The 22318-nt window shown below is 44.4% G+C and overlaps 1 protein-coding gene across 1 annotated transcript in view; it reads left to right on the top strand.

Moving 5' to 3' along the window:
- notch1b (notch receptor 1b) overlaps nt 1–16477 on the top strand; it is a 115710-nt gene extending 99233 nt beyond the window's left edge. The window contains exons 25-34 of the mRNA XM_072566041.1: nt 321–895; nt 1450–1878; nt 2344–2492; nt 3514–3730; nt 9634–9727; nt 10184–10349; nt 11180–11481; nt 12052–12199; nt 12605–12702; nt 13065–16477. Of these exons, the coding sequence (XP_072422142.1) occupies nt 321–895; nt 1450–1878; nt 2344–2492; nt 3514–3730; nt 9634–9727; nt 10184–10349; nt 11180–11481; nt 12052–12199; nt 12605–12702; nt 13065–14438 (3552 nt within the window). The 3' untranslated portion in view covers nt 14439–16477. The remainder of the gene's footprint in view (nt 1–320; nt 896–1449; nt 1879–2343; nt 2493–3513; nt 3731–9633; nt 9728–10183; nt 10350–11179; nt 11482–12051; nt 12200–12604; nt 12703–13064) is intronic.
- Nucleotides 16478–22318: the final 5841 nt, after the last annotated feature.

Genomic DNA, 22318 nt, shown 5'->3' with positions numbered 1-22318 from the left:
CATTTTCTTTATCCCTCATTCTATCTCACTCATTCCCTTGCTTTTACTTCTCTCATTCTGTCTCTCTATCTCTCTCACTCTCCCCTCAATCTGTCTCTCACTCTCTCAGTCTCTCACTTTGAATCTCTCTTCATCTCTCACTTTCTCTCTGGCGCTCTGTCTTGCATGCTGCCTTGCACTCTCTCTCCCCTTCAATCCCTATCTCTGTCTTTCTCTCCTTTACTCTCTCACTCCCTCTCTCTCTTCCCTCTCAATCTCTCTTTCTCTCACTTCTTCACTTTCTCTCTTCCTCTCACACTCTCTTTTTCTCTCCCCCGCAGGGTTATGAGGGAGCATCCTGTGAGAATCAGGCCAGTGTCTGTGGTAATCTGCAGTGCCATAATGGGGGAACGTGTGTACTGACGCAGGGGGGTTCTCCCCGCTGTGCCTGCCCCCTGGGACAAGGCGGGGTGGACTGCCAGCTGCCCACCAGGAACCCGTGCAAGTCCAACCCATGTTACAATGGGGGCACATGCGAGAGTGTACCCACTGAGCCTTTTTACCGCTGCCATTGTCCTCGCCTCTTCAATGGGCTGCAGTGCTTCATCCTAGATTATGAGTTTGAAGGAGGAAATGGACGGAATATCACGTTTCCCCCGAACATTGAGCAAGGCTGTGATAAACCCGAGTGTGTGCAGCTTGCCAAAAACCGGGTGTGTGAGGCTCACTGTAACACTCACGCCTGCGACTGGGATGGTGGAGATTGCTCCCTCAACTTCAATGATCCCTGGAAGAATTGCTCACATGCTCTGCAATGCTGGCGTTACTTTGGAGATGGGAAATGCGATAAACACTGCAACAATGTGGGTTGCCTGTATGATGGTTTTGACTGTCAGAGCATCGAGTCCCAGTGCAAGTGAGTCCCTGAGTGGGCCACAGGGGCATGGAGGGGGGGAAACAGTGGAGAGGCAGGAGGAGAGACATGGACAGGGAGGTGGAGAGAAAATGAGGGTCGGGGAGGAGCAGAGAAACGAGAGGATAGGAGCGGTACAGAGGGGAGGGAAAGAGGCAGGGGAGAGGGCAGCAAGGAGAGGGTTTGGTTTGCAGGAGTTATACTGATATCTGTGTCCACTGAGAGGGCAAGTGGGCAGTTGTGAGGGGCAAGAGGATCTGCCCAGGATATGACTACCGGTGACCTCTGACCTTGCTAGAAGGAAGGCATGGAGGGGAGGAAGAGAGAGAAATACAGACACAAAGGGAAAGATATGAAGGAAGGACAGATCAAGCAATAGAAAGAAAACAAAAATGTGCATGGGAGGGACCGCTGGAGTGATGGTGCAGGAAAAGAATTTTGAGGATGGATAGAGATGGGAGGCAGTGTGGTGATATTCTGGGAAAGGGTATGATGGACTATCACTGTGTCCCGGACACTGATTAACGGACTTTTCCCTCTCTCCCTGCATTGCAAAGTCCCCTGTATGACCAGTACTGCAAAGATCACTATGACGATGGCCACTGCGACCAGGGCTGTAATAATATCGAGTGTGGATGGGATGGTCTGGATTGTGCCAACGACAAGCCACAGAAGCTGGCAGAGGGAACACTGCTCCTCATTGTCCTGGTGCCTCCTGAACAACTGCTGAATGACTCGGTGGGGTTCCTCCGTGAGCTCAGCCACATCCTGCACACCAACGTCAAGTTTAAGAGGCACCCCAATGGCGACATGATGGTTTACCCTTACTATGGGAACAAGGAGCAGCTGCACAGACACCATGTGAAGAGGTCAATGGCAGAGGCCAGTGACCGAGTCATTGACGCATTGAGTCATGTCAAACGCTCGCTCTATGCACTGGTGTCCCCTCGGAGCCGCAGGGAATTGGACCGGCAAGAGGTCAAAGGGTGAGGAAAGACAGCTTCTGCCCAGTATCCATTAAAAAAAACCATAGTCACTATTTTGTAGAAATATTGAGGTGACATGGTGGCTCAGCAGTTAGCACTGCTGCCTCACAGTGCCAGGAACTTGGATTCAGTTCCATTTGGGGAAAGGGTGAGGGGGTGGGGCAGACTTGTAGGGCCAAATGGCCTCTGTCTGCACATGAGGGATTCTAGGTGAGGGGGTGATGTAAAAGAAGAAGAGCTTTCCTGGGTCCCCTGGGCCTAATATTCATCTCTCCACCAACAGACATTATTGGATCATTGTCACACCACAGTTTGAGAGATCTGGCTGGGTACAAATAGGCAGTCACCTTTCCTACATGAAAATGAGTTGATTGGATTGTGTATTGACTGTGAGGCACTCTGGGATAACCTGAGGCAACGAAGGCACTATATAAATGTAGACTGTTTGTATTTTTCCTTGGCTAGGTCGATTGTTCACCTGGAAATCGATAATCGACAGTGTTACCAGGCTTTCTCTGACTGTTTCGCCAGTACAACAGATGTGGCAGCTTTCCTGGGTGCCATGGCTTCCCAAGGCAGCCTCCAGCTACCATACAACATTGAGACTGTGGAGAGTAAGTGTAAGACTCTAACATGTCCCCCTACCTTCAGAGGATGTGGTGCAGGAAAAGAAAGCACACATTGTCTGTCAGACTAATTAACCACCTCTCAAAGGGTACCTCTGGTCTGACTTATCAGCTGCCAAATCATTAAGGCAAAAAAAGAAGGAATTGATCGGAGTGGATGAGAATTTGATATCTTTGTAGTTAGGATCAGTCTGTAATTCCTGAGATTTTGACAGATTAATCCTGCTGTGCTAATTTGATGATTGCTAAATCCTTTCCCTTCGTGAGCGAGACAAGAGTTCGACTTTCTTCAAGTCGAAAGAAGGAAAATACAAACAAACCCCTAGCACCGTTTTGGGACATTTTTCTTTCTTTCGTTTATATTTTTTGCAATTCTGATTACCCATCATTTAACTGACCTTGTTCAGAGAGTTTATCACACTGACTGAATTCTAATTTCTCTTCATGCCTCTGTATAAAATGGAACCCTCGCAGTTTATTACTCTGCACATACTGCTTGTGGTCTGTCTCTCCTTCTCCTTCTCAACCTCTCTTTCTCATCTGTCTCTCCCTCTCCTTCCCTTTATCTTCCCTCCTCCTTCTCACTTTTCATTTCTTCCTGTCTATCTCTTTCTGTCTCTTCTATTCCCTTTCTCTCTGTCTGTCCTCCTCCTCTCTCTTTCTTTCCTACTCTCTTTCTCTCTCCCTTTTCCTCTCTCTCCCTCTTGCTCTTCTTCTCTCTGTCTTCTGTCTCTCTCTCTCCTTCTGTCCTCTTTCTCGCTCCATTTTCTCTCTCCCCTCCCTTTGCACTCTTTCCCCTCTCCCTCCTCTTCTTCTCTCTCTCCTTTGCTCATCTCTCTCCTTTCGCCTTTTCCTCCCTCTTTCTCCTTTCACTCCTCTTTTTTTTCTCTCATTCCTTTGTCTTCTTTGCTTCTCCCTCCCCCATCTCTCTCTCCCCTCCCTCTCTTCCTCTCCCTTCTCTCTGTTCCCAGTCTGTTTTGATCATTTTCTCCTCCTGCACTCTCTCCAGGTGAAGGAATTGTGACTATTCATGACGATAACCTGTATCCCATGTACGTTGTGGTGTCTGTGCTCATATTTCTGGCCTTCATTGGGATGGGGGTGCTGGTGTCTCGGAAACGACATCGAGAGCATGGACAGCTCTGGTTCCCCGAAGGTTTTAAGGTGACAGAGAGCAGCAAGAAGAAACGCCGGGAGCCGGTGGGCGAGGATTCGGTTGGGTTGAAGTAAGTCAGGCATTAACCATTTGCTATTTGTTATTTATCAGCTGCCCAGACTGGAGAGTCAATGTTTGAGTGTGTGTGTGTGAGAGTGTGTATGAGTGTCTGTCTGTGTCTGAGGAGGGGTGTTTCCATTGAGTGTGTCACTATACCTTGGATGGGTTGTAACCTCTCTATTTAATGTCCGAGTGTGTGACTACAGTGACCTTCTCTGTCCCTTGAGCTTTGAACCTTAGCAAGGCAGATACCATTCAATAGCACTTACCCTTCCCTTGCTCTATACCAGTTGGTCAAATGGCCACGTAGTGAGATGAAAATTAATGTCATTCTATTTTACAGTCATATCCTATCTCTCAGTGTCTCTGTACTCAGTTGTATATGTGTTTATCCTCTCTCTGTCCGGGGGTCTCTCTCTGTCCAGGTGTGTGTCTCTCTTTTTCTGTCCAGATTTGTGTCTAGGTTTTCCTCCCCTTATTTCTCTGTTGTCACTCTCCTCCATTTTCTGTTAATGCAGTTTGTGCCTTTGTTTTCTCTCTGTTCCCCATCTCGCTCACACTTGCACATGGTCAGCCTTTCACTTAGGGCCTATCATTGTCTTTAACCAGCTCAATCTCTCGCCATACAGATTTATACTCAAAGAGGTTATTCAGTTCATCTGGTCTGTGTTGGTGTTTATCCTGTACATTAATAATATCCAATTCCAGGGAGCTGCTCTGTTTTCCTTTATCTTAAATGTTGACCTGAATTTTGCTTCCATCACTAACTTTGAATGTAAAACCCTCACAATCTCCTCCTCTGAGGAGTTTCCTCAACCTATGTCCTAATTTCCAATGTAATCCTCTGCCTGTGTCCCTGATTCAAGATCTTGCACTCAGTGAAAGCAAACAGTTACGACATTTCCCGTCTCTTAATAATGTTAAAGATCTTAATTCAGTTAGCCCCTAAATGTCCTCTGATCTAATGAAGTCAGCTGGAATTTTCCAGCTCTATCTTTTGTCTTTTCTCAGACTGGGCAGTTTCATGGTGAATTTGAAATTGAGAAACCTCAATATAGCTGTCCAATGGAGACCAATATTATACATAGTCCATTCACTGTGGACTTCCTTAGGTTTATGTAGACTTACCATAAGATCAGAAGACCATAAGGCCTAGGAGCAGAATAATGCCATTTGGCCCATCGGGGCTGCTCCACCATTTAATCAGGCCTGTATGTTTGTCTACTCCATCTCCAGCCTTCCCTCAATAACCCTTGTTCTCTTTACTAATCAGGAACCTATCTATCTCTGTCTTAAGTACACTCAAAGACTTGGCCTCCACAGTCATTTGTAGCAATGAGTTCCACAGATTCACCACCATCTGGCTGAAGAAATTCCTCCTCATGTCAGTTCTAAAGGGTTACCCCTTCATTCTGAGGCTGTGCCCTCAGATCCTTATCTCTCCTACTAGTGGAAACATCTTCTCCATGTCCACGCCCCTCAGTATTCTGTAAGTTTCAATGTGATTCTCCTTCATCCTTCTAAACCCCACTGAGTACAGACTGAGAGTCCTCAACTGCTCTTCATATGACAAGCCCTTCATCCTTGACAATCACCTGATGAAGGAACGTCGCTCCGAAAGCTAGTGTGCTTCCGATTAAACCTGTTGGACTATAACCTGGTGTTGTGTGATTTTTCACTTTGTACACCCCAGTCCAACACCGGCATCTCCAAATCATCCTTGGGATCATTCTTGTAAACCTCCTCTAGATCCCCTCCAATGCCAATATATCCATCCTTAGAAACTGAGCCCAAAACTGCTCACAATATTTCAGATGTGGTCTGACCAGAGCCTTTTACAGCCTCAGCAGTACATTCCAGATCATATATTCTAGCCCTCTTGAAATGAACGGTAACATTGCATTTGTCTTCCCAACTGCCAACTGAACCTGCATATTAAAAATTCAAGAGAGTGAGAGGGCAGAGCTGAATATGGAGGCCATCATCAAAGAGAAGGTGCTAGAAAACTGAATGGCCTGAAGGTGGATTAATCACCTTGACCAGATGGACTATATCCCAGAGTTCTAAGGGAGATAGCTGAAGAGATAGTGGAGGCGTTAGTGATGATCTTTTGGGAATTGCTAGAATCAGAAAGGACTGGAAAATCACTAATGTGACACCCATGTTTAAAAAGGGAATAAGACAAAAGATGGAAAATTACAGAACGATTAGCCTAACCTCGGTCATGGGTAAGATCCTGGAATCTATTGTGAAGAATAAGATTTCTGAATACTTGGAAGTGTATAGTAAAATAGGGCAAAGTCAGCATGGTTTCATCAAGGGAGGTCATGCCTGACAAATCTGCTAGAATTCTTTGAGGAAGTAACAGGTTAGACCAAGGAGAGCTAATGGATGTTATCTACCTGGACTTCAAGAAGGCCTTTGATAAGGTGCTGCACAGGAGGCTGCTGAGCAAAATAAGGGCCCATGGTATCAGAGGTAAGGTGCTAGCATGGATAGGAGCTTGACTATCTGGCAGAAAGCAGAGAGTGGGGATAAAAGGGTCCTTCTCAAGAAGGCAGTCGGTGACAAGTGGTGTTCCACAAGGTCAGTGTTGGGACAACAACTTCTCATGTTCCACATTAACAATCTACATGAAGGAACTGAAGGCATTCTGGCAAAGTTTGCAGGTGACACAAAGATAGGTTGAGGAACAAGTAGCACTGAGGAGGCGGGGAGGATGCAGAAGGATTTGGACTGGTTAGGAGAGTGGGCAAGGAAGTGGCAGGTGGAATACAATGTGGGAATGTGTGAGGTCATGCACTTTGGCCGGAAGAATAAAGGCATGGACTATTTTCTAAATGGGGAGAAAATTCAGAAGTCTGAAGTACAAAGAGACTTGGGAGTTCTCTTCCAGAATTCTGTTAAGGTAAACTTGCTGGTTGAATCAGTAGTTAGGAAGGCAAATGCAATGATGGCATTTATTTTGAAAGGTCTTGAATATAAAAGAGATGTACTTTGGAGGCTTGATAAGGCTCTGGTCAGACCACATTTGGACTTCTGGGCACAGGTTTGGGCCCAATACCTCAGGCAGGATGTACTGCCCTGGAGCGTGTTCAGAGGAGGTTCATGAGAATGGTCCCAGAAGTGAAAAGCTTAACATATGAGGAATGTTTGAGGACTCTGGGTTTATACTCGATGGAGTTTAGAAGGATGAGGAGGGATCCAATTGAAACTTACAGAATACTGAATGGCCTGAACAGAGTAGATGTTGGGAAGATGTTTCCATTGGTAGGACAGACAAGGACTCTCGGACATAGCCTTAGAGTAAAGGGGAAAGCCTTTTAGAGTGGAGATAAGGAGAAACTTCTTCAGCCAGAGATTGGTGAATTGATGGAATTCATTGCGACAGAAGGCTGTGGAGGCCAGGTCATTGAGTTTATTTAAGACTGAGGTAAGATAGGTTCTTGAGTACCAAGGAGGTCAAGGGTTATGAGGGAGAAAGCAGGAGAATGGGATTGAGAAACTTATGATTTAATGGTGGAGCAGACTCTATGGGCTGAATGGCCTAATTTCTGCTCAATGTCTTATGGTTAACATTAAGAGAATCTTAATCTAGGACTCCTAAGGTCTCTTTGTGCTTCAGATTCCAGAAACCTTTTCCCATTCAGAAAATAGTCTATGCCTCAGTTCTTGCTACCAAAGTGTATAGCCTCACATTTTCCATCTCATTTTGTACATCCCATTAACTGCATCTTCAGATTCAATTTCTATCTTTCTGTTTCACAGAACATGCTGCTCACATATTAAATTCTACTGCATCTGATGCTTCCCCAAATCATAAGCTCTATCCAATTCAAGTTATAATTCACACTTTCTAAAGGAAAATGTACTACCTTACCTATTGCCCCATCTTACCGAAGCTGATAGCCTTTTGCTCTCACATAACTCTATTTTCCCCCTCTTTGACTCTTATTTGAATATTTGGACACTGACTCCCACTTCCGACCAATTTGAGAAAGCTCCGTAAACCCTCACATCCTTTCTAAGCAGTTTTGAAATGCAACTTTCTCCTCCTAACTCCACATCCCTTAACTTTTTCCAATAGACTGTTAGGCAGCATTTTGTCAAAGGCTTCTTGATGTCCACATCCACTGCATTTCCCTTGCCCATGCCAATTGTCACTTCCTTAAATAAACCCATATTTACGACTTAACCATTTTTTTTCCTCATAGATTCATATAGCTTAGAAGAAGGCTGTTTGGTCCACCATGCCGATCCCATCTCTTTGATGATTCTATCCAATTTTACAACTGTCCTTGCCATTTCCCAGTAATCTGCTGTTTTCTCCTTCTCAGGTATTTTTCCAATTCTCTTTGGGAAGTTCCTGTTAAATCTGCTCCCACTGCCCTGTCAGGCAGTATGTCCCAGGTCACAGCAACTCATTGTGCCAAAAAGAAATCCACCTCATGCTCTATGGTGCAATTATTGATTCCTTTCAATCTGTGTCTCTGTGGTCACTGACCCTCCTGCCCCGGAAACACATTCTTCTCATTGACTCAATCAAACCTTTTCTGGATTCTGTTTTGAAGAAAGATCATTGGATCTGAAACGTTAACTCTGACTTTTCTCTGCAGATATTGATAGACCTGTTGAGTTTTTCCAGCATTTTTTGTTTTGTTTCTCTCTTCCTGATTTTGATCAACTCAATTAAATCTCTTCCTTAACTTTCCCTGCTTGAAGGAGAACAATTCCAGCAACTCCAATCTCTCCACATCATTCAATTCCCTCATCCCTGGGCTATCACAGTAACTTGCTCCCACACCTGCTCCCAAAGCCTCAAAGTCAGAATTAGGCACTCTGCTAAGACCTAACCAGTGACTTATCGAAAAAAATATGATTTCCTAGCCTTTGTATTTAGTAAATTAAATTTTCAGTTGAAATTCCGAGCTTTCATTGGTCACAAGTTTGACTTGTAACTATTTGATTACTATTCAATTTATTCTTCAGTTGTTGACACAACTGCTAACTCAGTCACTTGGAGCTCCCTCGTCACTTTCTTTCACTCCTAATAGGATTTTGAAATGTCAATTCTAAGGGTAAATTATTAGTTCTCGCTTTTTCACGTGCACAGATATTCAGGAACGATTTACACACTCACCTCTCCTCACTCTCCTGTGTACAACACAATTTATCTCTTTCTCTGTATCTCACCATGTCTCACTCCCCCCCACTAGTTCCTCCCTATCTTTTCCTTTCTCCTCACACTTTCGCTTTTCTTTTGCCCGTCTCTTCTAGCTTCCTTCCTTTTTTCCCCCCTCTCTTCTTCCCTTCTGTCTATTTCGCTCCTGTCTTCCTTTCCCCTTACCTCACTTCCAGATATTCTGTTGTGTGGATTCCTTCAAGCCTGATGTGATCGAGTGGCTTTCTGGTCTAACTAGGAAGGTCTTGTAGTGTGAACAATAAGATGTTTGTCATACACGGACTGTTTATACAGAACTTGAATATCACCATATTAGTACAGAAAATGCAAGAAGCTTCTGAGCTTGAGAATTCCTCATAACTCCTTCTTTACTCTCAGTGTCCTCATCACATCGTCACCATACAGCACTCCATCAATTATTAACCTATTCAGACTCTTTCTCGCTCACGTACAACTTCCTTCCCTAACCCCCCATCCTCCAGCCCCATCTCCCTATTCCTCCAGTTCTCCCCCACCTCTCTCTCCATCACCTATCCCAGTCCACCTGCTCCCCCCACCTCTCTTCCCAGTATCTGTCCCCCACCTGTGTCTGTATAACACTGGCTGATGCTTCTTCCTGCTCAGTTTGAAGCTTTCCTTCCTGAACAGTTTGGTAGGTTCTAGCTGTTCCTCCTGTTGAGGAAACCAGACGAGGCTGGTGGTCACTCATTCCTCATCTGAACTGTTGACAGGCCTTTGAAGAATGTTTCTGATGGAGCACTCATGGATGACAACCAAAATGAGCACTGGGGTGATGACAGGTCGGCCGACACCAAGAGATTCAAGGTATGGGATCCTGTCTCATATGGTCTTTTCTAACCTCTTCTTTCTCAGAACCATTGAATGACCCAGCCCTCTCTGTGGCACCTGCTCACCAACTCCTTTCTCCCTCCCACTGCCTCCCTCCCTCTCCCTCTGCTGCTCTCCTCCCTCACCATCTCACTCCCCCATCTCTCTCCCCTGTCATCCTCTCCCACCACTGCCTCTCTCCCCTGTCACCCTCTCTTGTCACCGTCTCTCTCATTCCACCACCATCTCTCCCTCCCTGTCTCTCTCTCTCTTCCCCATCTCCTTGCCTCTCTCCATCTCCTGCCCTCTCCCATCTCTCCCCCTTGCCCTCCCCTCTCCTGCCTCTCTCCCACATCCCTGCCTCTCTCCCCCTCCTTCTCTTTTCCTCTTCCTCCCCCTCCCCTGCCTTTCTCCCTGTCTGATGATGTAGTTTCTGTTTGTGATCCTACACAGTTCGAAGAGCAAGTGATTTTGGTGAACCGTGAGGAGCACACTGACCACAGGCAATGGACACAGCAACACCTGGACGCTGCTGATCTCCGACTGCCCACCATGGCCCCTACACCTCCTCAGGGAGAGACTGAGTCTGACTGTATGGACGTCAATGTCAGAGGCCCAGGTAAGTTTCTGGGCCAAGTACTATAAATATATGAACACACCAAATAGAGAGCATCATAAAATTTATATATGTTCTATAATACAACCCTGTAACACTCAGTAAATATTGGTTTTTCAGGAATGGCCAAGGACTTGGGGTGGGGATCAGGATTTGGGGCAAAATATAAGATGAGACAGGTTAGATGCAGGATGGATATTCTTAATTGTGAGGGGAGCCCAGAACCAGGGGACATAGTTTAATCATATGGGGCAAGCCTTTTAGGACTGAGATGAGAAATGTTATCATTCAGCCTGTGGAATTCATTACAACAGAAAACAGTCAGTGTCAAAATAATGGAAGAATTCAAGAAGGTGTTGGATGTAGCACTTGGGGCTAAAGAGATCAAAGGATATGGGGGGAATGTGGGAACAGTTGAATGAGTTGGATGATCAGCCAGGATCATAATGAATGGAGGAGTACACTCAAAGGGCTGAATGGCCTACTCTCGTTTCTATTTTCTATGTTTGTATATGGTTTTGGGAGTGGAGGTTTGGGTTTGTGGGTGATGGTTTGGGGTTAATGGTGAAGGTTTGGGTTGAGGGTGATAGTTTGGGGTTGAGGATGAAGGTATGGGGTTGGAGTGGGGATTGGGAGTTGAGGGTGAGGGTTTGGTGATGGGGTGTAGAGTGAGTTGAGAGAGGAGAGGTGAAGTGTTCAGAGGTTGGAGTGAGGGATTCAGGTTTTTGGGAGCTTGGTGTGCGTTAGAGTTATGGGGAGGAGGCTGAGGTTACCATTACCTGATATCCACTTATTACTAACAATTGATGTTCTCCTGCCAATTTGCCTCCCAGATGGGTTCACCCCCCTGATGATCGCCTCGTGTAGTGGAGGGGGTCTGGAGACAGCGAACAGTGAAGAGGAAGTAGATGATGCTTCCGGGAATCTCATCTCCGACTTCATTTACCAGGGGGCCAAGCTCCACAACCAGACTGACCGGACGGGTGAGACTGCCCTGCATTTGGCTGCACGCTATGCCCGTTCCGACGCAGCCAAACGCCTCCTAGAATCAAGTGCAGATGCCAACATACAAGACAATATGGGCAGGACCCCTCTGCACGCTGCAGTTGCTGCTGATGCCCAGGGAGTTTTCCAGGTAAGACCATCACCTCTGTTACTGATTTCACCAAAAGCCATCACTCCTGTGACTAATTTTGCCCAAAACATTCACCGCCATTACCAATCTCACCAAAAACAACCATTCCCACAATTGACTCACTAAAAATGATCACCTACACATCTGACTCACCAAAAGCAATCACCTCCTTTGCCGATTTCACCAAAAACCATCACTTTCCCCACCAACTTGCTGAAAAACAGCCATCTACAGGATCAATTGCACCAAATTTCACCTCCACTATCAATTTTACCCAAAACAATCACTTCTGTTACCGATTTCACCAAAAATCATCACCTTCACTGCCGATTTCCCAAAAACCCACCACCTCCAAGCCAATTTCCCCTAAAACCATCACCTTCGTTATCAATTTCCCCCAAAACCATCAGCTCTGCTACTGGTTTCACCAAAATGTCACCAGGTTGATGTTGAATTAGATAGTTGAATGGGAAACAGTCTCAAGATGCAGAATAGCCTCCAATTATTCCTCCACACTCTCTGTACTCTCCCCCGCTGATACTGACCCATGTTTTATTGTCTACTTGGCAGATCTTGATCCGGAACAGAGCCACGGATTTGGATGCGCGAATGCATGACGGAACCACACCATTAATCCTGGCTGCACGGTTGGCTGTGGAGGGAATGGTGGAGGAGCTGGTGAACTGCCATGCTGACGTCAATGCCGTGGATGACTTTGGTATGGAACTCACATCACCAAATAGGAATATAGCAGGATTCTAGAGGGGCCTGTCATTGGAACAAATGTATTGGCAGGGCTCACTGATTTGGAGTTGGATAGTTGAGGTCAGGGGTCACTATTTTCAGGTGAATTGTTACATCCAAGTGTCAGTGATCAAAGGCATGTTGTTAGGATCAGGAGTCACTGATTAAAGATAGATTGTTGGGATCAAAGGTCATAATTGGAGGTTGATTAATGGGGTCAAGGGTCACTTATTGGAGGTAGACTGTTGGGGTCAGGGAGCCAGCGATTGAATGCAGAGCGTGGGTTCACTGTTTAAGTGACAGATTGTCGGGGTACACAAACTGAACCTGGAGTCAACTCCAAGGTTGCTGATATTGAAGAACAGTCTTCTCTTTCCAGGGAAATCTGCTTTGCACTGGGCTGCTGCTGTCAATAACGTGGAGGCAACATTGGTCCTTTTGAAAAATGGAGCCAATAAGGACATGCAGGACAACAAGGTAAGTCGGAGCTATGCAGACACAGGGTGGATGGGGAGGTGAGCAGCAGGGAGTAGAGATAGATGGGTGACACAGGATGTTCAGAATAATCGGCAAAAGAACCAGAGGGAGAGGAGGACAGGAATCCGATTCAATGGGAACTTTCTAAAGAAATTGGAAAAATGTAAGGGGTAATGCCAAGACAGCAATAACTAACCGGATAACTCTTTCAAAGCTTTGGCACAGACACAATGAGCTAAATGTCTCCCACGCTGTATTATTTACCATTACACGTGGCGTCAGGATGGGAATTTGTGGTTTTGACTTTCCAGAATCTTCTAGTGCTGAGCTGTGTTAATCTCTGTTTCTCTATCCCCACTCAGGAAGAGACCCCACTGTTTCTGGCAGCTCGGGAAGGGAGTTACGAGACGGGCAAGCTCCTGCTTGAGCACTTTGCGAACCGTGAAATCACTGACCACATGGACCGATTGCCCCGTGACATTGCTCAGGACCGCATGCATCATGATATCGTGAGGTTGCTGGATGAGTATAACCTGGTGAGGAGTCCTCAGGTGTCAATGGGCCCCAATGCCACCACCCTCTCCCCGACAATCTGCTCACCCAATGGCTACGTGGCCAACCTTAAACCGGCCAGCCATGGCAAGAAGACCCGGAAGAACAGTGCCAAGGCTGGGAGTGGCAAGGACTCCAAAGAGGCCAAGGCAAAGAGGAAGAAATCTCAGGACGGGAAGGGAAGCCTGTTGGACAATCCAGCTGTCCTGTCTCCTGTTGATTCCCTGGAATCTTCTCACACCTACCTCTCGGACGTGGCCTCTCCTCCTCTCTTGACATCCCCCTTCCAGCAGTCACCCACTATCCAGCTCAACCATTTGCAAGGACTAGCTGGTGATGGGCAGCTAAACCTGGGCCACCTGAGCATGGGCAGTAAGCAGGAGATGGCTCTGAGTGGGTCCAACAGGATGGTCTTCGAATCAGTGGCTCCTCGCCTCTCTCATATGCCCAGCTCCAATGGGCAGGCTCTGGGCAACACTTCAATGGGCATGAAACTGGGAGGGGCTGGGACTGTGAGCGGCCAATGTGACTGGCTGGCTAGGATGCAGGCCGGAATGCAGCAAAATGTTTACAGTGCCTTGAGGAACCCAGTCCAGTCCCAAGCCGGCAGACTCCAGCAGAACCAGCATGGGATGATGACCTCCTTACACAGTGGACTCCCTAACACCGCCTTATCTCCGATCATCAGCTACCAGGGTCTGGCCAACACCACCAGGCTATCCCAACCCCATCTGATACAGCAGCAATCGCAGGCCATGCAGCCCCTCAATAACATGCCCACTGGAAATGCTCACCCCACGAGTCAAAGCTACTGCAATGGTGATTCACGACAGAATGATCTGTCCCCAATGGGGGCAAACAACCTCCCTATGCACATGGTTTCAGCTCAGGAGACCCAGCTGGTCCAGACGTCAATGCCAACCTCCATGAGTCAGTCAATGGCCACCACCCAGTTCCTGACTCCCCCCTCTCAGCACGGGGGCTACTCCTCTATGGACAACACGCCAAACCACCCCTTCCCATTGGCTGACCACCCTTTCCTCACCCCCTCCCCAGAGTCCCCTGACCAATGGTCCAGCTCCTCGCCGCATTCCAATATGTCAGATTGGTCAGAAGGTATCTCCAGTCCTCCAACCAGCATGCACTCCCAAATGGGACATCTCTCTGACCAGGTCTTCAAGTGAATCCCTCTTTCATCCCCAACTCCATCCTCTTTCCCCCCAATATCCAGCCTCCCTCTTCCCCGGTGACAATGACAGAGACTTGTATTGGGACAGTGGGAGAGCCTTCAATTGGACTTTAAGAAGATGTTTGTCCAGTTCCTGCTCCAGTTTGAAGCAAATGAGGATGGGATAAATTTTTATTCTTTGCTTTTTGTTTAATTTATTTATGTACTTTATGTTTTACTGCATTCTTTATTTAAAAGTGTCAATGGGTTTTATCTGTTGGTATTGAAGAGTTGGCCAATTGTCATGTGTTTGCTGATCTCCTTCACAAACCTGGGCAGTTAGAGACTGTAGCTTGTGTAGAAATCTGACAATTCATTTTAAAACAAAAAATTATATCGCTGATATTTGTGTCAATTGGTTTTTAGCCAAATAATTTGTTGCTAATAATTAATGTATAAAATAGTGTGACTTATATTTATGCGAGTTCTGAATCTTCGCAGGAGGGAGTAAAAATGAACCATGTAAACATGTCAACCCCAGATTCTCACACCAACACTCACTCAATCACTTGCTCAATCAATCATACTCATTCACTCACTTACATTCACTACCTCACTCTGTCCCTTACTCAGTCACTCACTTATTCATTCAATCCCTCACTCACATTCACTCACTCCCTCTCTAATCACACACCCACTCAATCACTCACACACACATTCACATGCAATTGTGTGTGCATACTTCATAGACTCTTGCTCTCTCACACATTCACCAGTACACACTGTTAATCACCCTTTTGGCTGCATACACTCTAGGGTGTGGTGTGAGAGTGTTGAGTGCTCCAGCTACACAATGAATGGCATGGCCTTCTGAAGGTGCTCACACCTTGATCAGTTACAGCAGACTTCACATTTTGAAAACATTGCGAGTGTGGCTTTCAGTCTTATCAGGGAGTTGCTGTGTTCATGTTATCCTGAAGATTCTGATATTGTGGTCTTGGCCCCTGGAATTGAACCCAGGAAAGTGAGCACTTGTGGTCGATAACAGGAGAGATGCTTTTAACTTGTGTTTTGTTTTTGTAATCACCCTGTGAAGATGTTTGTTTATTTCAATAATGACACTATGTTTGTTTTTTTAAGTAAAAAACATTTAAGTTATTCTGGGTAGGAGGGAGATACTGAGAGATGAGGATGGGGTGGGGAGCAAAATATGAACAGTTTGGGTTGTGATGAACTAGCAGGCGAGTTCCACATCCAGATGTATTCCTCAACTTCCGCTCTCCACTAACACTGTCATCAAGTACCCCCTCCTCCCCCAACCCCAACCCTGCAGTGGTTATATTCTCCCCCACTCTCCACCAACACTGGCAAGAAGTCCCCCACAACCCTGTGCACTGAATATATCCTTCCTCATTCACACCCATCAAAATTCAAATGTTGCCACTTTACAGGGATAGTCTTCAGCTCCATCTATCATTATCAGCAGGATGTCACAGCTGGAAGTCTAAAAGGAGCTGGATGGGGCTTGTTGGGGGCGGCGGGGGGGGTGGAGGGCAAAGAGGGAGGGTGGAAAATGTCCTAATTTTGGAGTGACAGTGTATGGTGAGGGAGGTAGGGATGAAAACAGGACAGACAAAATGCCTTTACACGTAATCTCTCAAAATGTGAAATTCCTAAGGGGGGTTGGGGAATGTGGTGCTGAGAGCACCCCCAGCTTTCTAATTGGAGATGTGGGGATTGCCTTTAAAAGCACGTGGTGTAAACATTGATTTGGCTGTTCAAGTGAAATCACCATTTCTGTGGACATTGTAAATAAACGGTGTTTTTAAAGATTTTGTTTCAGAAATCTGTATGATGTAAGTGAGACATTTAAATCTGTCCTGACTGTAACAAAGTATTTTTTAGACTCCAATCTGCCCGTGAGAAAATATTCTGGTTTTATAACAGTTGACCAGTGGGCCTATTCTAAAAATCTGGTGTATTCCTGTTAACTGCTTTTTGTAAAAGGTTCTTATAACAATAAAACTGTGCCAAGGGCATCTAGATCTGCTTTGACTGCTTGTTTGCTCTTCATTTCTTGAGAATCACCATGGTTCTTGTTTCTGCACAGACTCCCTCACTCCAATCCTTCAGCTAGGAGAAAGACAGCATCTTGAATCAATATAACCTTTCACTTTTATCACCGCAGGATGTTCCCTGACGTTTCAATGAAGCATAAGTCACACAGACATTGACATTGAGCCACATCAAATTATTAGAACAGGTGACTAAATGGCTGGCCAAAGGAGTAGATGTTGAATGAGTGTGTACAAATCTGAAAGGGTTAGTGATGAGAAGTGCCATATGGATTTGAAGAAGAGAACAGCCTAGGATCTTGAAGGAGTGAGATATTTTAACCCCAGAAAGTAGTGGCAGTATCACTGGACTAGTAATCCAGAACCCCAGGCTTATGTTTTGAGGAATGGTTTCAAATCCCACCACAACAGTTGGTGAAATTTGAATCCAATAAAATAAAGTCTAGAATTAAAACCTTATTGTGATTATGTAGCCATTGCTGGTTGTTGTAAAAGCCCATAAGGTTCACCAGTGTCCCTTAAGGAAGGAAATCTGCCACCTTTACCTGGTCTTTACAGCAATGTGGTTGACTCCCAGCTGCACTTTAGGTAACTAGAGATGGGTAATAAATGTTGGCCCTCCTGGTCAGTAATGCTTACAGCTTATGAACAAATAAATAAAGTGATTCAGATCCTGATAATCTCTGTAACAATAAATGTCATATTAAATTATATCGAATTATTGTCATGCAATAAACTACATGTTGTTTAAGATAAGAGCTTTGTCTTATCATGCTACCACACAAGACTAGACAGACCCCAGCCAGGAGAAAGGATATTTGCAGCAAGTCTACCAGATAACTCTTGCAACATGGTGGCAGAGGTGATCATACCATTTAGCAGCCTCCTCCTGCTAGCAGGGCAGAAGTCTGAAGACCTCCTCAGAGGGCAGCTCGTGCACAGAGTCTGCAAAAGGAAGGGTTGAACATTCAAGAACCCTACAGAAGAGAACATCATGACTAGACTCACAACGCAGAATCTACAACCAAGGGTAAAAGATGCTACCTGGTAAGAAATGTGTGTGAGAGCTGGAATCTCCCTGTATAGCTGGAACATCAATCAGACTGAGGCAGTAACAAATCATCAGCACTTGTGCAACAGTGATCCTGAGTCAAGATTTAATGAGAGAGTAATTGGATGGTGAGCAGTCCGTGCCTGAAATTGTGCCCTGTTAGCAAGAGGAAGATGGGTTTTTAAAAATGGCGCAGTATTATAGGCTGGGAAAGCTAGAAGGAAGCAAATTGCTTATACAGTAGATTAATTGTTACTGCCATAGCTGACACTATAAGACACAGCTACAGTAATAAAAAGCAAAGACCAAGGTAGCAATTTAACACTAGATCATAGACTGGTGATGTCACAAAAGGGGCCAATCAGAAGCTTAAACAGACAAAGCCTAGTGAAAGGCAAAAAGGTAGGAGAATGAGAGATATGGTATTGATAAAAACAAAATATACAAATATTTTTGAAATGGTGAAAGAAACATTAATAATTCTAGAGAGTTACAGACAGCAGGAATCATTGGGGAAAAAGACGATGATGTATGGGATTCACCTTACAGGACCACAGAAAGCAGGATTCACTGAAGTTGTTCAAGAAACTGGAATAATTTATCAAGGCTGCAATTATCAAGATCCATCTAGAAAAGCTGTGAAAGAGGCTGGAACAGGCTTTCGGAAGACAGGAGTCTTCTAAGTATTTTCCAGTTGAACAAGTGCCTGTTTCAGTTGGAAAGACACCCTCAGAATGTCATCCTAGGGATTAAAGGTATCCAATCTAAAGGGACATTCAAAGCTCACACTGTCAGGCACAGACTTCAAATCTAACCATCTTCAACCCAGAGACCAATCAGTCTCCTAGCTCCATAGAAAATGTATTCCAGTACAATAGCAAAACACCCAGATCATCTGAATTGGTGAAGATGTGATTTTAGGGGAGATTAGTTTGTGGTAAATGTAATTATATACATGGATATAGATATCTTTGTTCTGATTCCAACTGAAGATAAAACTACACAAGGAAGTCCCCAGAGTAAAATCTAATCAATCAGAATTAAACGTTAGAACTTGGTTACTGTGGTGGTTGAACACTGAACATATTATCATGAGACTGTTAATGTTCTTTAACTAAGGAACCCAAGCTTTTAACACAAAAAACTATATCTATAAACCATAAATAGATAAAAAGATGTTATTAACATAAAACAGTCAAAATGTTATTTTGCTGTTTTTGACCTCAGCAATATATTTTATAGATACTCAATTCCACTGAAGTGTCACTCCTATTTTAACTTTTCAATTTCTTAATCAAGCCGTCTAGTTATGATAACCTAAACCTTTTTCCAATTCTGACAGGTTGAAAACTTCTAAACAAATTCTCACAGTTTGGAATCTTCACTAAGAAAGCACTCCTGCTCTGCAGATTTCTACACAGTTCACAAAGTTGATCTTCTGCTACGATAAAACCTGATTCTTCTGATCCGAAAGCAAACTATCGGTGACCTCTCTTTCTTTTGTATATCAAAAAAGTTCAATTCTGTGAACACATCATCAATTAACCCCGCAGGTATTTCATCAAGATTTTAAATTTAAATTCCATGTTTTCTTTCAAGTAATTAGTTAGTTCACTGTTCCAGATGAATTTCTGACCTGCTTTTTAAAAAGTTACCTTTGCAATATTGAAATTGTAAATCTATTTTACTTCTACTTTAAAATCCAAATTAAGATAAAAATAATCATTCTGCATTCATAATGAATTTTAAAAAGCTGGAAGGAGAGATGCTGCATAAGAACATCAGGGTCTGAAAGGGTTAATGCATTAAGCACCACCCATTCTGTTGCATTGGTTGGGGAAACAACACTACCGGATTGTAAAGGAAGCAAATCTACATCTAGCATTTCGTTATGATCTCTAACAATGTCCATCATGCTCATGTAACTTGTAGATTGCTGCTAGCATGCAACAATTTTTATTAATTTATTTATTCAGCAGGTGACTCGAACTGAGGGGCATTGTAAGACCATTTCAGAGAGCAGTTGAGTCAGTCACATTATTCTGGGTCTATAGTCATACATAGGCTAGACCAGGTAAAGTTGGCAAATTTTCTTTGCTTCGTGAGTTGTGCGCGTTTTTATGATTAACAGTGGTTACATGGTGAGTTTTTAATTCCAAATTTGTACTGAAATCCCAACGTCAACTTTGGGCATTTGGGATTTGAACACATCCTAAGGAATCAGCCTGGCTCTTTTGAATACTGGCCCAATGATACTACATACTGGATTAGTGGTGCTGGAAGAGCACAGCAGTTCAGGCAGCATCCAACGAGCAGCGAAATCGACGTTTCGGGCAAAAGCCCTTCATCAGGAATAAAGGCAGTGAGCCTGAAGCATGGAGAGATAAGCTAGAGGTTTTTACCAATGATACTACAGGTCATTCTGCTAAAATCCCCCTTTTAGTCAGTGTGGATTGCCATAAGGTGATTCATGAATTGTGGACACTGTTTGGATAATGTGAATTTTGTATTGAACGGGTATAGTGATTTTCTATTAGTCATCTTCTATAGCATGATTTTCTATAGCAGTTTTCAATAGCATAATGCTGCAGAGAAACACAACTGGGCGTTATAGCAGAACTACCTATACCACTAGGCCACCACAGACAAGAACCACGTCTGGTTAGAATACTAACTGGTTTCACTCAATCATTCCAGATCAAACAGGCCCTGTAAATCCCCACCAGAAAACGGAGAGAGAGGGTGGAGAGCCTGAAGGATGGAATTCCAGTGCTAGGCCCCATCCAGATGAAAGCTGCTGATGGTGAAGGAGTTACACTCAAAAATGTACTAGAGGGCAGAATTGTAAATGTGAAGCTTTGCCCAATAGTGAGCATAAGGAGAGGTGGATGGGGGGTGGAAATGTATACGTAGAATGTACTGAACTCAGGAGATGTAAAACTGGAGGATCAACATCTCATCTTCAGACTAGGTACTTTACAGCTTTCTGGGTCAATATTGAGTTCAACACCTTCTGAATGTAAACCCATTCCCATTCCTTCCCTTTCTTTTACCTTTACTTGTTAGATTCTCTGTCACCATGTCCTCTCTCCCCTCCTCCCACTCCAGTTGGACTATTTGTTCTTTGCACTTTGGCAGTTAGACCCATCATTCATTGTTCTGGCAGTCTCACATTCTGATCACTAAATCAGAACTATCAACATCCTTTCTCCCCAGCATTCCAACCCCACCCTGCCACTGTTCCATAAATGCTGCCCCCTCCACACTTCACGTCAGCTCTGATGAAGAGTCATTTAGACTTGAAACGTTAGCTTGCTCTCTCTCTATGGATGCTGCCTGACCCACTGAGAACTCCAGCATTTATTATTTTCAGAACAGATTCCAGCATCTGCAATAATTTGCTCAGAGAGGAATGCTGTGCTTCCTGTGGATTCAGTGGCTTGACTCTGCTGCCCTCAGCTGGATATCAGTCCAACTGCAACAGAAGTTCAGATCATCCCAAAACCTCATCCTGTCTCAATCTCAAATAAGGTCAAAGATCACACGACACCAGGTTATACAGGCAGTTCTTCTATAACGCGATGGTTGCTTTTTTGTGTAACCTTGCATTATAGAAAAATTGCGCTTTGGAAACAGTGCTTGAAGTGTTGGCAATGTAATTGTATTATAGCCAACACACATTTTAAAAGTTCGCACTTTAGAAACAGTGTCCACAGTTATCAATTACGACACAGCAAATTCGCACTAACAGAATGCGTGTTATGGCAGAATGACCTTTGAAAACACAAGCTTTTGGAGCCTTGCTCCTTCTTCAAATGCAGGGAGCGACGCTTCAAAAGCTTGTGTTTTCAATTAAACTTGTTGATCTATAACCTGGCGTCATGGGATTTTTGATCTTGTCCAACTCATTCCAACACTGGCACCTCCACATCTTAATCTCAAATAAAACAAAGAACTACTGGTGATGAAGATCTGAAGCAAAAACATAAATTGCTGGAGAAACTCAGCAGATGTGGCAGAATCTGTGGAGAAAAAGCAGAGTTAGTATTTCAAGTTCAGTGACCCTTCTTCAGATTATTCTGAAGGGTCAACATCTTACTTTAAACTGATGAACATCGCCCACCATACTAACTAGGATTGATTTTGAATAGATTTAGCAACTCAAAACATGTTATTTATGAGGAGTTGTAGCCCATCAATGACAACGGAATTATATTCAAACACAATCAAAACCTAGTAAAGACTAAAAGATTTGCAGATGCTGTAAATCAGAAACAAAAACAGAAACTGCTGGAAAAGCTCAATGGATCTGGCAGCATCTGTGGAGAGAAATCAGGGTTAATGTTTCGGGTCAAGTGACTCAATCTCAAAACCTCAATCTACAACATCATAGCCTGGCATATCCCCCACACTACCATTACCATCAAGCCATTAACCCTAGTTCAATGAGGAGTGCAGGAGGGCATAAGCACTAGGAGCAGGAGTAGGCCATAATGGCTGATATTTTTGTGGCCTCGCTCCACATACCCACCCTCTCACCATAACCCTTAATTCCTTTCCTGTTCAAAAAATGATCTATATCACTTTAAAATCATTCAATGAGGAAGCCTCAACTACTTCACTGGGCAGGGAATTCCATCGATTCACAACTCTCTGGGAAAGAAGTTCCTTCTCAATTCAGTACTAAATCTGCTCCTCCTAATTTTGAGGTCATGCCCTCTTTTCCTAGTTTCACCTGTCAGTGGAAATATCTCCTCTACTCCTATCCTA

Source organism: Chiloscyllium punctatum, chromosome 49, assembly GCF_047496795.1.
Source record: "Chiloscyllium punctatum isolate Juve2018m chromosome 49, sChiPun1.3, whole genome shotgun sequence".
NCBI lineage: Eukaryota > Metazoa > Chordata > Chondrichthyes > Orectolobiformes > Hemiscylliidae > Chiloscyllium > Chiloscyllium punctatum.
This window is presented reverse-complemented; position numbering and strand designations above follow the sequence as displayed.